Source organism: Boleophthalmus pectinirostris, unplaced genomic scaffold (genome assembly GCF_026225935.1).
Source record: "Boleophthalmus pectinirostris isolate CB_2022bp ecotype Guang Dong unplaced genomic scaffold, ASM2622593v1 HiC_scaffold_12, whole genome shotgun sequence".
NCBI classification, from domain to species: Eukaryota; Metazoa; Chordata; class Actinopteri; order Gobiiformes; family Gobiidae; genus Boleophthalmus; species Boleophthalmus pectinirostris.
In genome coordinates, this window is record NW_026571018.1 from 27,126,402 (window position 1) to 27,139,684 (window position 13,283).

At 38.1% G+C, this 13,283-nt stretch overlaps 1 protein-coding gene across 2 annotated transcripts; it reads left to right on the forward strand.

Moving 5' to 3' along the window:
* On the forward strand, positions 1-8,652 carry LOC110158511 (uncharacterized). Of its 2 annotated transcripts, none has more exons than XM_020923018.2 (10): positions 1-52; positions 2,856-3,024; positions 3,360-3,718; positions 3,864-4,035; positions 4,306-4,601; positions 4,793-4,961; positions 5,038-6,417; positions 6,507-6,646; positions 7,022-7,223; positions 8,213-8,652. In XM_020923018.2, exons 3-10 carry the CDS (start codon positions 3,446-3,448, stop codon positions 8,350-8,352), a joined length of 2,772 nt encoding a protein of 923 aa, XP_020778677.2. In that variant the 5' UTR covers positions 1-52; positions 2,856-3,024; positions 3,360-3,445; the 3' UTR covers positions 8,353-8,652. The 2 variants fall into 2 exon arrangements, with proteins under 2 accessions (XP_020778677.2, XP_055004348.1); XM_055148373.1 differs by having other exon boundaries at positions 3,360-3,469.
* Positions 8,653-13,283: the final 4,631 nt, after the last annotated feature.

Consider the following 13,283-nt stretch of genomic DNA (forward strand, 5'->3'; position numbering starts at 1 on the left):
AGCGCAACACAGCTGCGCATGCGCATATCCATCATATCCATGGGCAAGGGACGTAAGTGATGAAGCCTCTCATTTAGCAAAGTCTAACATCTGTTCTTGATTTAGTTAAACATATTTCATCCTCTCCATGAACATATGTTATCCTCTCCCTGAACTAACGATGGATCTTGTATTTAAACTAGTAATCATATGACAAAATGAGCTTCAGTTTATGGGATTCCTGAAGATGCTGGAGTGCTAGCTATTCTAATGTTAGCCTTTTCTGTTATCAGCTTTAAAACCAAAAGCAGTGTTATTTTATTATAAGGCAGTAATATAGGCCAGTCCTTTACATTGCCGCGTCAATATAAATATTATTCATCTCAGTTAAAAGCTGTGTAGGCTTGTAAAGTCGGTGCAGTGTGTACCAGCAACTTGCTGTTGAAACTATTCAGTATTACTAAAAGCTAAATCGCACTTACTTATTTTCAGTTTATTAAAATGCTTTTAGATAATAAAATCAAAATATCTTTTTAACAGGGTAGAATATATATATATATATATATATATATATATATATATATATATATATATATATATATATATATATGCCTATCACCTATCATAATATGAACTGAGGTTTGATTGTTAAAGTAGGGTGACCAAACGTCCGTTTTTCCCCGGATATGTCCGTATTTTGCGTCCTGTCCTGGGCGTCCGTTTTTGTTTTTTTCTATAAAGTGATGCAAATGTCCGGGTTTTCAGTACCGTTCATTAAACTGAGCGTCTCTCGTAGTTCTCTGTGACTCAGAAGGAGTGAGACACAAACAGTGGTCCACTGGTCCTGGTCTGGTCCCGGTCTGGTCCCGGACCTGGATCAGTCCTGGTTCAGTCCGTACGCGGTGCAAAAGTCCGGCATCGCAGTCACGGAAGTCACGTAAACGGGAAACGGTCGTTATCCGTTTTTTCCATTCTTCATTTAAACACAAAATCGAAAACTGAAAAAACAAATTGTTATCCGTTTTTTTATTTTGGTTTTGGAGACAAATAATGAAGAAAACTGTTGTTTTTTCGTTTTCTTATTTTTGATTTTATATTGAAAAACGAATGAACGAATGATACCCAATACAACACCGCACCCGCCCGTTAACCGGAGATTATATCAAACTTTTGCGCTGCCTTCGCCATGGACTGAACCAAGACCAAACCAGGACTAACCTAGGACTGATTCCAGGACTGAAGAGGAGGACTAACCCACTATTGAACAAGGACTAAACCAGGACTAAACCAGAACTGAAACAGGACTCACCGTCGGAAAGGGCTTGGAAGAGAAAGGACCTCACGCTGCAATAGGAGGGTTTCAGTCACGTGATCACGAAGACGCGCGAATAGCTGGGTTTCACGTGACGTCACAGGGCTACGTTTGTCAACACGCAAAATCAGATGGAGGGCAGGAAGTGAACTGACTGGAGGAAAATGTCGATGTGTTGTGTAGTTTACGGCTGTGCCAATTGTTCTAACCGAGAGAAGGAAAAGCGATTTTTTTAGAGTACCGAATATAGTCGTCCACAAAGGTCAAAAATGGGAAAAGCTGACAGAAAAACGCCATAAAAAGTGGATTACAAACCTGTTACCCAGATAGACTGGTTATTGCCGATACACTGCAGTTTTTCCCATAACAGTCTGTATACATAAAATAAGAGAAACACTCACCCCGGCGAAGACCAAACGATAATCATCATTTAGGCGTTTTGCACCAAGGTTGAGGACCCATCCACTGACAAAAAAGTTATATGCCTCCAAACTTTTGTACGCCTTCATCTGTTGTCTGGTGTAGAAAGATGTCTGAAGAGCTAAATAGTTCATGATATCCTCTGCCTCGATTGTCGGCAAATCTTTTTCTTCGGTTGAAAATTCTCTCATTTTCAATAAGATGGGGTCATGCCCAGTATATTTGTCAACTAACTGCTCGTACTTTTTCCTTGCTACTGGCTCTAAATCCTTACAATAAGAACTCTTCTCCATATCTGTGTTCTCCAGAGCCATGTTTGTCGTGTTTGTCTTCACTTCCTGCCCTCCACCTGAAATTCGCGCATCATCGTGATCACGTGATGAAACGGCGTTCTCTCTCAAGTCCAAGATTAGTCTTGGTTTAGACCAGGGGTGTCAAACTCATTTTGGTCCGGGGGCCGTATCCAACCTACTTTGATCCCAAAGGGGCCGGATCAGAAAACTCATGTCATATATACCCCAAAAATAACAATAACTTCAAATATTTGTGCAGAAAAACGCAAATCTATTACAGAAATCTTTTTTAATTGATGAACTCTTTCTTATTATAATATTATGAACAACCTGAAACTTGAAGAAAAATTCAATTTCAACACAATGTTTTAACAATAACTTGTATGCAAACAGGAATAAATCAATTTTTCTTGGAAAATCCTGCACTCAATGTCCACTTTTCTCATTTTTGACATTTTGCTGATGAGGGTGTCACGGTCAACAGTCAAAACGATTGTCCTTTAAGAGCGTTTGGACAGAGACAAGTCTTCATTTGTGCTGCTCTGGTGGGAGGGGCCACGTACAGAGACGCTGGAGATGCTGCTATGCTAAGCCCTGCAGAAAATTACAAATATTTTAATAGAAAATATAATTAAAATATTTTAGTAGAAAATCACCCAAGGGCCACATTAAAGGTCTTGGAGGGCCGGATCTGGCCCCCGGGCCTTATGTTTGACACCTGTGGTTTAGACGAAACGGTGAGACCCCCCCCTTCCCCAAGGTGTCCGGGTTTTCACAAACGGAAATATGGTCACCCTAGTTAAAGTAAAACAAGGTTTGATTGCATTTGACTCCATCTTTTCTTTCTCAAGGTGGATATCACAATTCAAAGAGGCAACTACCTTCCAGACTTCTAACGGTGTACTGACTGCTGCCAATATTTCCACTGTTCCTTCTGCTCCCCCAAATGGTTTCTGCCCAACACAAAGTCAAAAGTTTTGATACATCTAAAGAAACACAGTATATCAATACAACATGGAGGTAATATCTGCAATTAAATTAAACATGATATCAAACAACAGTCATGTGAATTCTGGGTCAAAGCAGCAAGAGCCTGGAACTCTTTACCTATATCTGTGAGGGAGCATAGCACGCTGGGATATTTTAATTTCAGTCTGAAGAAGTGGCCTAAACAGAGCCAGGGCTGTATCCTGTAACCATTGGCAATCTGCTGTTGTAGGAATAATGTATGTAAAAATATTTCAGAGGGGGTATGACACATTTAGCTACAATCTAAAATGAAAATTAGTGTCTGGTCTGTGCAATATATTTATTGTGCAATGAAATAAACATATTCCTCTGTTATTGTCTTTCAGGTTACATCATACACAGGTGTTGTCACCTGTGTCGAGACTTGCCACGCTATCACTGTTCTTGTTGTAAATCCACACTTCTGAGAAGAATGGACTTTAAGAGGCATTTGGAAGTGTGTAATAGTAAAAACAGTGACACTGCTATACAGTCGCCCTCAGCCAATGAAAACACTTCTAAGCTACCACTTGTCTCAGAAAAAACACCTCAACATCAAGACATTTTGAAAAAACGCAAGCAAGTGCAAAAAATTGACATAACATCCTCCTCCCATTTGAAAAGTAAAAAACGTGTAGTTTTTGTTCATCACCTTAAACATGAGTTGAGCCCTACCATTAAAGAAAATGATGAAGCAAATAAAAATGTAAGTTGATCGAAGTTAATTTTAGCCAGTTCAACCCAAAATTAGAATAACATATTTATTTACGTATGAATTCTTTTGTTTGACTCTATGGACTGGATGTAGGTGGAGTTAGTCTGAAAATGTATTTCTTCTTTTCTTTCTCAAGATGGATATAACCATTCAAAGAGGCGATACCCTTCCAGAAGTTAAAAGATGTACTGATTGCTGCAGTAATTTTCACTGTCCTTTTTGTGCCCCAAAATGGTACCGGCCCACCGGAAAGTCCAAGATAGATACACATCTAAAGATACACTTCAATCGTGCAGTGCGTTATGAAGGTAATGCTTATTAAATCAGTATGTTTTAATCTTATAACTTGAACTGTTTGTCTTTGGTTGCTTATTGTGGCTGTCGTTGTTGTTAAATAGACAGTTATTGTAGTGGTACTTCTCTGGATGCATGTGTTACCCTGTGAGCTCCTGTGATAATAACCAGGATTAATTATGGTGATAATTATAACAACATAACAAAATGTGTACCAGCATTTAATATACCTGCCTTTCATGGCAATGAAATAAAACATGTTAACGTTTTTGTATTGCTTACAGGTTACACCATACACCGATGCCGACGCAATTGCCGAAAAACACCACACTATCACTGTCCTTACTGTAAATCCACACTGCTGAGAACACTGGACTTTACGAGACACTTGCAGTTGTGCAAAAGTAAAGCAGACACTGGTGATGCAGCAGAGACTGGTGTTCAGTCCTCCTCAACTGTTGAAGACACGACTGAGCCCAGTAACATCACACCAGTTGCCAACAAAGAACAAAAGGAAAGACCAAAGTGTGTTCCTCAGGTGTGCGCTGTTGATGGACAAAATGGAGAACCAAATGAAAATGTAAGTAGTAAAAATGACATTTTGTCAAAGAATATGTTATTAATTTACCATAATGATGATGATATAAATCATGTTTCTTTTTTCAGTTAGTTTTCAATTAGTTTCATCTTCATTTTATTATGAAAATATCAAAGAGTGGATGAGTTGGACTGTGGGTCTTGTCTGAAAACAAATTTCTCTCCTTTCTTCAGGTGCATATAACAGTTCAAAGAGGTGATTCTCTTCCAGACCTTGAAAAGTGTTCTGACTGCAGCAATATTCACTGTCCATTCTGCTCCACAAAAATGTTCCGGCCCTCCAAAAAGTCAAGGGTTGTAGAACATCTGAAAAAACACTTCAATTATTCAGTGAAATTTGAAGGTAATGTTTGTATGTCTGTCATTTCAACATGTTTGTGAATTTATGGCAGTCATTAATTCATGTTGTTGTCTTTCAGGTTTCACCATTCACCGCTGTCGTCGCACCTGCCGCTCCGTGCCACACTATCACTGTCCTTACTGTAAGTCCTCTGTCCTGAGAACAATGGACTTTATGAGGCACTTGCAAGTGTGCAAAAGTAAAGATTTATCAGTCACTGCTATTCAGTCCTCCTCTGCTGCTGAAGACCGTTTGAAGCTGGCCAACTCCACACCGGTTTATAAAAACATCACATGGAAAAGACCAAACTTGAAAGAAAAGAAAAACACACATCTCAAATGCCCCAAATGTCATTTAGTATTTTATAGGAAAAATCTGAAAAAGCACATAGAACGCAAGCACTCACTACAAGAGTTGGACATTTCAGCTTTCTCTCATTTGAAAAGTGAGTGTGTAGATCCCCAGAATGGAGTGTATGCTGTCCACAATATTATCCGTGGGGTTTCAAGGCCTCTCCATGTCCAAATCAAATTGCAGGGTGAAGTAGAGTGCGTTTTGTGTGATTCTAGCTTGTGTCAAAGTAAACTTGAGCTGGCGCGTAGTGAGCTCAAGTCATACAAATGCAAACATCTCCAGTCTGTTTCAAACTGCAGGTCCTTCCTGTCCTCACCACTGCTTCCTCAAAGTATACTTACAGAAATGGCAAAGAAAAAGTTGTTTGCGAAGAGTAAAATAAAAGTGTGTACTGATCGTCAAATTTTAGCCATGCAAAACAATGTGCCACTTTCTGTCCAGTTGATGATGGGGAATCCAACATATAAAAAGTTTATTTCAGTTTATGAGCCCAATATATCCGTTTACAGTCGACTTCGCAGGATAATTGTGTCATATAATGAAGAAAAGAATTTGTGGTACTGTCCTTGTTCCAGGACGAAGAGGACTTGTGTTCATAAATATGTTGCCAAATGGCACTTATTCCAAACTGATCCAGGTCTGTTTCGTAATAATAAGGTGCAGACTCCCAGTAAACCACGAAATAAAAAAACTAAAAGACCAAAAGTACAGTCACTTCAAAGGACCGATGTACTGTCAAAACAAAGGGCTGAAGCAGATCTTGAGAGCCATGTCGAGGATACAGCATTGGACCCCATAGAAACAATGGAAGCTATTGAGTCCCTAGATTCAATGGTAGCTGAAATGGATACTCATGTGAGCATGGCCACTTACCCACCAAAGGATGTTCAAATGATCAGAAGCATGGTGCAGTACCTCCTAATGAATAAAAGGTTACCTGCACTTCTCCCTGACCATCTCTCTGTACCTGCGGAAAAGGATTACCCTCAACACCTGGTGCCCACCGAAACAAACTGCCTTTACTGTACAGATGCCATCGTCCTAAGCCAACCTGTCCTCATCACCCACAAGGCCAAGATCCTCACATACTCAAGGATTCTTCAAGGTGGAGCTTTTTTTGTATTAGTGCTATATCTGTGTTGTATGTTTTTATTTATGGTAACTTAGAACACTGTCAAATGTTTATATTTCCAGATATTTCTACTTATTATAAATTCTGTCCTCACTGTGGAGTCCCATATCGATATCAGGAGTGGGGAGATGGTCTGCATAATTTCAATGACCATTTACTACTGGATCTATCCCTTTGCCTCATGATCAGGAACACACTGCATGTGAGTTTTGTACAGTTTTACCCTTACCCTTATATGTCATGTTAATGCAACTTTATTGTTGAGCAATCACATTGCATTCATGTGACAGCATGTGATGATGATGATCATTTCAGGTGGAGGGCAAAGGCCTATATATCTATGGGAGATTTAAAAGTTAAATGCTACAAATGGGGATTGGCTTTACAGACTTGTCATGTTAGTCTTATGAGTTTAAGTCATTTCTTTGAGGTTGAGTAGTGGGACCACTTTCTGAATCAATTATGAAAAAAAAAAAAGCAATTCAAGTAATTGCAGATATTAAACATAAGACCTTTATACTAAACTATAGTCATTCGTGCCTGTTGTGATGTAACACTGAAGGCTGCTTATTTACAGGCCCACACCAGTTTTGGCCAAATAGTGGAGTCTTTGAAGTCAAATAAAGGTGCCTCGTTTCCCTCAGCTGATACTCTGCTCCGAGGGTATCTCCATTTTGAGGCCCTCACGGACAGTCAGAATCAGTACTCCTGTGTCACCTATGGTAACCGTCCACCTGTAGTCGTCATGGAGCTCAACAACAAGACGTTTCATTTGTCAGGTACAGCATGCATAAATAAATTAATTAATAAAAAAAAAAAAAAAAAAAAAAAATAATATATATATATATATATATATATATAATATATATATATATATATAATAAAAAAAATGTGTTTCTCACCTTCCACGGTGGTAGGTCTCTCTCACCCTCATTGAGCTCGGGTCCTCTACCAGAGGCCTGGGAGCTTGAGAGTTCTGCGCAGTATCTTTGCTGTTCCCAGTACTGCACTTTTCTGGACTGAGATGTCCGTTGTTTTTCCCGGTATCTGTTGTAGCCACTCTTCCAGTTTGGGGGTTACAGCCCCGAGTGCTCCGATCACCACAGGCACCACTGATGCCTTTACTTTCCAGGCTCTCTCCAGCTCTTCCTTGAGCCCCTGGTATTTCTCTAGCTTCTCGTGTTCCTTTTTCCTGATATTACCATCGCTTGGTATTGCGATGTCAACCACCACGGCTCTGCTCTGTTTCTTATCCACCACCACTATGTCTGGTTGGTTCGCCATCACCATTCTGTCAGTCTGTATCTGGAAGTCCCACAGGATCTTGGCTCGGTCATTCTCCACAACCTTTGGAGGTGTTTCCCACCTTGATCCTGGGGTCTCCAGCCCGTACTCTGCACAGATGTTTCTGTACACTATGCCCGCCACTTGGTTATGTCGCTCCATGTATGCTTTCCCTGCCAGCATCTTACACCCCGCAGTTATGTGCTGGACTGTCTCAGGAGCCTCTTTGCACAGTCTACACCGTGGGTCTTGTCTGGTGTGGTAGATCTGGGCCTCTATTGCTCGAGTGCCCAGGGCCTGCTCCTATATATATATATATATATATATATATATATATATATATATATATATATATATATATATATATATATATATATATATATAGTATATATATATATATATATATATATGTATAAAAAAGATAATTATAACTGAATATGTTTTAAAGTGCTGTTATTACTATTATATCTCTATTTTTCTTTAGGGAGGGACCTTGTAGAGCCAACAGCAGATTTAAATGAACCAGGGGACATGGACCACTTGTGGAAAGCTCTGAAAGAGGAAAGAATTGCCCGTGGACTGGTTTCTAGTACAAAACAGCCTGTTTTATACAAAATAATGTGATCACTCAGTTTTAACTATTCTTTTGACCTATTTTACTGCAATTCTTGATTTTCTTATTTGATTTTATTTATTGTTTATACAAGAGTCAGCCAGTCAAGGAGACACTCTATACTTTTCCATACTATGCAAAAAAAGTGTATATAAAGACAATGTCATGAAAATGTTTTTTATTTAATCGGGAATCCGATAGACAAAGAAAAAGTGTGAGTGTAAATTTGTTATTGTTTTTGTTTTACATTTGCTGTTTGAAACAGCATAATGAAACATTGGACATTTGAAAAATACAGTCTGAGAACTATATTTTTGTTGTGCATTTTCTAAGATTGTGCCAAATCATAACATTTAGGGTGTTTTAAATAATGTGTTTTGGGACAGCAGGTGGTGCTATCTCTAATCCACATATTACATTGTGTGGGTTTTTCTGAATGGAGTCATCAGCAGGAGGCGCTGTATGGCAGAGAATGAAGGTCACAACTGTTCAGGCTTCTAGAGATCTCGCTTTCAGGTCTGTGTGTGGGTGTATTGCTGCATTCTGAATGTGTAGGCTACTGCAGAAAAGCCTAACCAGATTTGGGTTAAACATTTATGCAAATTTATATTTGTAGTGTATGCATCACATCAACTACTGCATTGCCCCCCAGTCCAGGCTTCAGATGGTGCATTTGAGCAGCTGAATAGATTGTACATGTTCCCAAAAATAGGCCTGTCATCTCAGTGTAGATATTCTGATTTATTGAGCAAAACTCTTGGACCTACTTGTATGACAGGTGATATATATTTTTTTATGATTTATTTATTTTTTTAACAAGGAGGTCATTTAAAACCATCGCTTGTTGCGCAAACCCAAAATCTCAGTGTTTTACACAACAATGAATACCTTGTTGCACTGACCGAAGCAAACTTGTGAACAGGTTAGGTTAAGTTAGGGTCTCACAAGCCCCCATGAACGTTTTTGAAAAAGGATTGTGTATCTGTCCAAGGCATGTCATGTAATTATCTTCTGAATCCTGATAAATTCTTTGTTTAGTTTAATTTTTCTTTGACGGGACTATGTACAGAGACATTAAGCTCATAAAAAAGTGTGAGTGTCTGATTATCACACAGATGTGGATTAAACAAAGTGCTTTGGGGTTCCATATGCCATTCGAATTGAGGCTAGTCTTTGTATATTATTGTTGAGCAGGCTATATTTTTGCAGGACACAATAATAGTGGCTTCATAGGTTTGGTTTAGGATTTCTAAAGCTTGTTTATGAAACATTTCTCATGGCCTCAGAATAGTTTTGCCTGCCTGGGACCAGCATGTTATACAATGGGCCTAATAAAAAACAGGACACAATCTTAATCATTATAATCTTGCATAACCTGTGCTCAATCAATTTTGTGATATTTGCCTCAGTTAAGTCACCGAAGCTGCCTTTTTAAGTTTTTATTGTGAAATAAATTTCCAAAGGAGGCTGCTTTAAATTTATCGTCACAAACTTTAAATTTCAAATGCTTAAAATGACCTTATTATCAGATAGGCATTCACTTGGATGTTCACTATTTTGTTTTCTTTTTACTAACAGGCCGGTTTTATTGAAGTAATTGAAGTAAAGTAAACTAACTCTCGGCATTATTAAACAGAGCATCAGAAATTGAGCTGCCCTTAAAGTTAGAAACCGTCCAGAATGAAGTACAGTAATGATTAATCAAAAGCACCTTAGACATGCCTTGGCGTTGCATTAATTGTTCTGGGAAATAGTCAGGTTGCTATGGGACACAGTTCAGATGGGACCAAGAACTCTGTTGTGTCGTCACGGTGATGGCCCAGAGGAACAGTAGAAGAACTCAATCATCAAAATGTAACTATAGCTTTGGAGATCTATATGTCAGGATGCTATACAGTTTATTGTGCTATCCCATCTTATTTGTGGGCTAAATCAAGAATGTCAAGAATTTTGTCAGATAATGTGATAAGAATAACAATTTGCAGTTTAGAAGACTTACCATAGCCTCCCTGGGGTATAAACAGACACATGGCCACAAACCACTCACTCACACACCATAGGCGAGGTGGGTTATGTGTTTTGCTTGAGGACACAAGAACCACTCTCTGAAATGAGCTGCCAAACCTGCATTTGCGTCATGTGGACAATGTTGTTTTTGAGGAATTACACCATCATTATTTGTCAAACTACTGTAACCTCAGATGAGCAGGGAGCCGCCAAATTCCATGTGGTGAACCGTGGATACCCTTGTCTGCATGCCGCATAGAAAGACAGTACTGAGCCAGGTTGAATTTAAGGCCACATTATCTACACCAGTATAAAAATACATGTGGAGGAAACTATTAAAAGCTTGCTGATGAGGTAAACAGGCTGTCTATCCCAGTGTGCCCCTTACATTACACCAACTATTTTATTTCACACTGCAAGTATATCTGTCCAATTAGTTGTTTTTCTCCCTCTTTACAAGACCCTCCATGTTTTTGGACTGTATTTACCATTATGAACAGCTTGGCTTCTCATTAAGCCATCATTCATGGCTTAAAGCTCTGATAAAACATTATCAGGAGACACTCAGGATGAGTAACTCACTCAAAATCATAAGAAGTGTTGTTGAGCATTTTGACATGCACTGGGTAAAATAAAAACTAAATTTCCTATGTTATGCAAATGTTGACACTACAGTAGTGAATTTTAAACTACAAAACCATACCCAGAATTCTCTTGTTTATTGACACGTTTGAATAATCCTTTATTATTAGTTTGTCTGCATCTCCAAAGCTCAGATTGGTCTTTCCACCTTGTGATGTCATGAAGCGGTAGGTTGCAAGTAACTCCAGGGGTCCCTGTACCCCTGTTTAGAAACACTGCTATAATCTACTGCTCATTGATAAAAAAAAAAAAAAAAAAAATACTACCCAATACACTATTGCATGCTTCTCTGGCTGCTGAAAACAAACATTAAAAGAATAGTGCATTCCATTCAAAAGTAGGATAATAGAGTTTCCTATTATAACTTATGTTGTTCAACTCCAGCTCATTTTCTGCTCACTTGCTGCTACAGTGGTGCAGATACTGTATCAGTTTTACCCAACTTTATGACCCATTTGTCATTAGAGGTTAGAAAAATCTGCGATAACCCTGTCATGTTGCTGCCTCTTGCATCTCCAAATGAACTGTTGGACTTTGCAGTTCGGGTCACCATCATGTTTGTTACATCTGCTACCTGTCAACTCCACGTGTTTCCTCCCCTTGCACAGATAATGCTGTCACTGACATTTGTGTCCATGCAGGAACAATGGGCTTTATATTATGGACCAGTTCCCTGAGGGATATTTATTGGCATATTTCTGGCTTTGAATAGATGCAAAGAGAATGAATTCTTCAAGGCCATCTATATAATCCATAGCCTAATGTATAAAAATGGCTTTTAAGAGCTTTAATCATGTTATAATGCCCTTCCCTCATCATTGTCTTACACAAAGTTGTATTTTAATTCCTCCATGTTTGAGTAATCCTGCATTGTCCTGAATTTGAGGCTTGAGTAAATATTTGTTTTCATCTATCCCCAATCTCCGCCTACTGATCTGTATTGTACAATTTTTCAAAATAAAAGCTCATAAAATAAAAATAAAATTCAAATAAAAATCTGAATGCTGAAGAAGTGGGGCTTCTCAATTCTGCAGTTCTATTATACTGCAGTTTTAAATCAGTGTTGCCATTTAGAATGAACAAAATGTCAAATAATGCTCCAAGTATGTTATAATTGAATACTAAATATGTATAATATATGTATAATAGCATGTCCTCTTTACTGTTGCTCACATGTAAATATGTTCTCAGCATTTAACCCATCATTAGTAATCCTGGTTTCACTCACATGACTTTTGCTGGTTTAATAATAATTTGATCTGAATGGTTAGAAAGCCATGGATTGAGGCCGCAGATATATTCAAATATGTTATAGTGTCCAGACATGCTTTATCTGTTCAACTGTGATGACTTGTAATTGATATATTTGTTTACTGTGCAGACTTTGCAGTACCAATTTGTGTATTTGGTGTATTTTACCAATCTCCAGATCTTGAGCCATGATCTTGTTCAGGAATTTAGGTTAACGATGAATATTTAAAACATATTTTTAACCAAACAAATGATGGCTCTCCTCTTATGTTGTTAGGGTCAGTGTTTATTGTTTACTATCTGTAACTATCAGGCTAATTAATCCCATCAGAAGAAGCCATGTTGTTTACATTAGTAACAGCAAGCGTCTCCTTGTTGTCAAAACTACAGTTGTCAAAAACAGTACTGTGACAGCTTTGTCCAAACCAGCTGCTGTTTGATGCCAAAACTTTTGGAAATTTTATATAATTAAGAAGCCCTCTTCATTTTGACAGGAATATCATCTAAACTAAAAGTCCACAGAAGTCCAAAAAGTATGTTCTGTTTTATACACACCTAATTAATCATAGTGGTGTTGGCATGTTTTGAAAATGTGATTGTGCTTCATTCACTGACACTGCTCTAATATTCATAACTCAGCACAGTTCTGTGTGTTTTTATAACAGAAACATCAACACAACTCAGCTCAACTCAAATATGAAAAAGGAATTATCTCACATATATTGCTAAAAACTATATAAGATGTAGACTATATTTTTCCTAATTAATATATTATTGAGAAATTACAACTGATTCATGGCACTAAGATCAAATAATAATTTTAATAATTTCAAAATTGCAGAAGTTTTTTATAGTGAAGTATCCTAAAATATACACTGAATTACAGGTCAAATGACTTTTTTCATAGTTTTACAGACCTTTCAAACTTCCTTGTGGCATAGTTGTTCCTCTCCTCAGTTACCCATTACCTCTCTGTCCTTTGGTCTTGTGTGAGTTTCGGTGTTGTTTTGCCCCAGGTGTTTCTGTATGACCTGGTTTACCT

Bases quoted from the DNA above. Each gene is read 5' to 3' on its own strand.
- LOC110158511 (XM_020923018.2), top strand. From the start codon at position 3,446: ATGGACTTTAAGAGGCATTTGGAAGTGTGTAATAGTAAAAACAGTGAC. The intron at 6,418-6,506 runs GTGGAGCTTTTT...TTATATTTCCAG, and splicing joins ATACTCAAGGATTCTTCAAG to ATATTTCTACTTATTATAAA. The intron at 7,224-8,212 runs GTACAGCATGCA...ATTTTTCTTTAG, and splicing joins CAAGACGTTTCATTTGTCAG to GGAGGGACCTTGTAGAGCCA.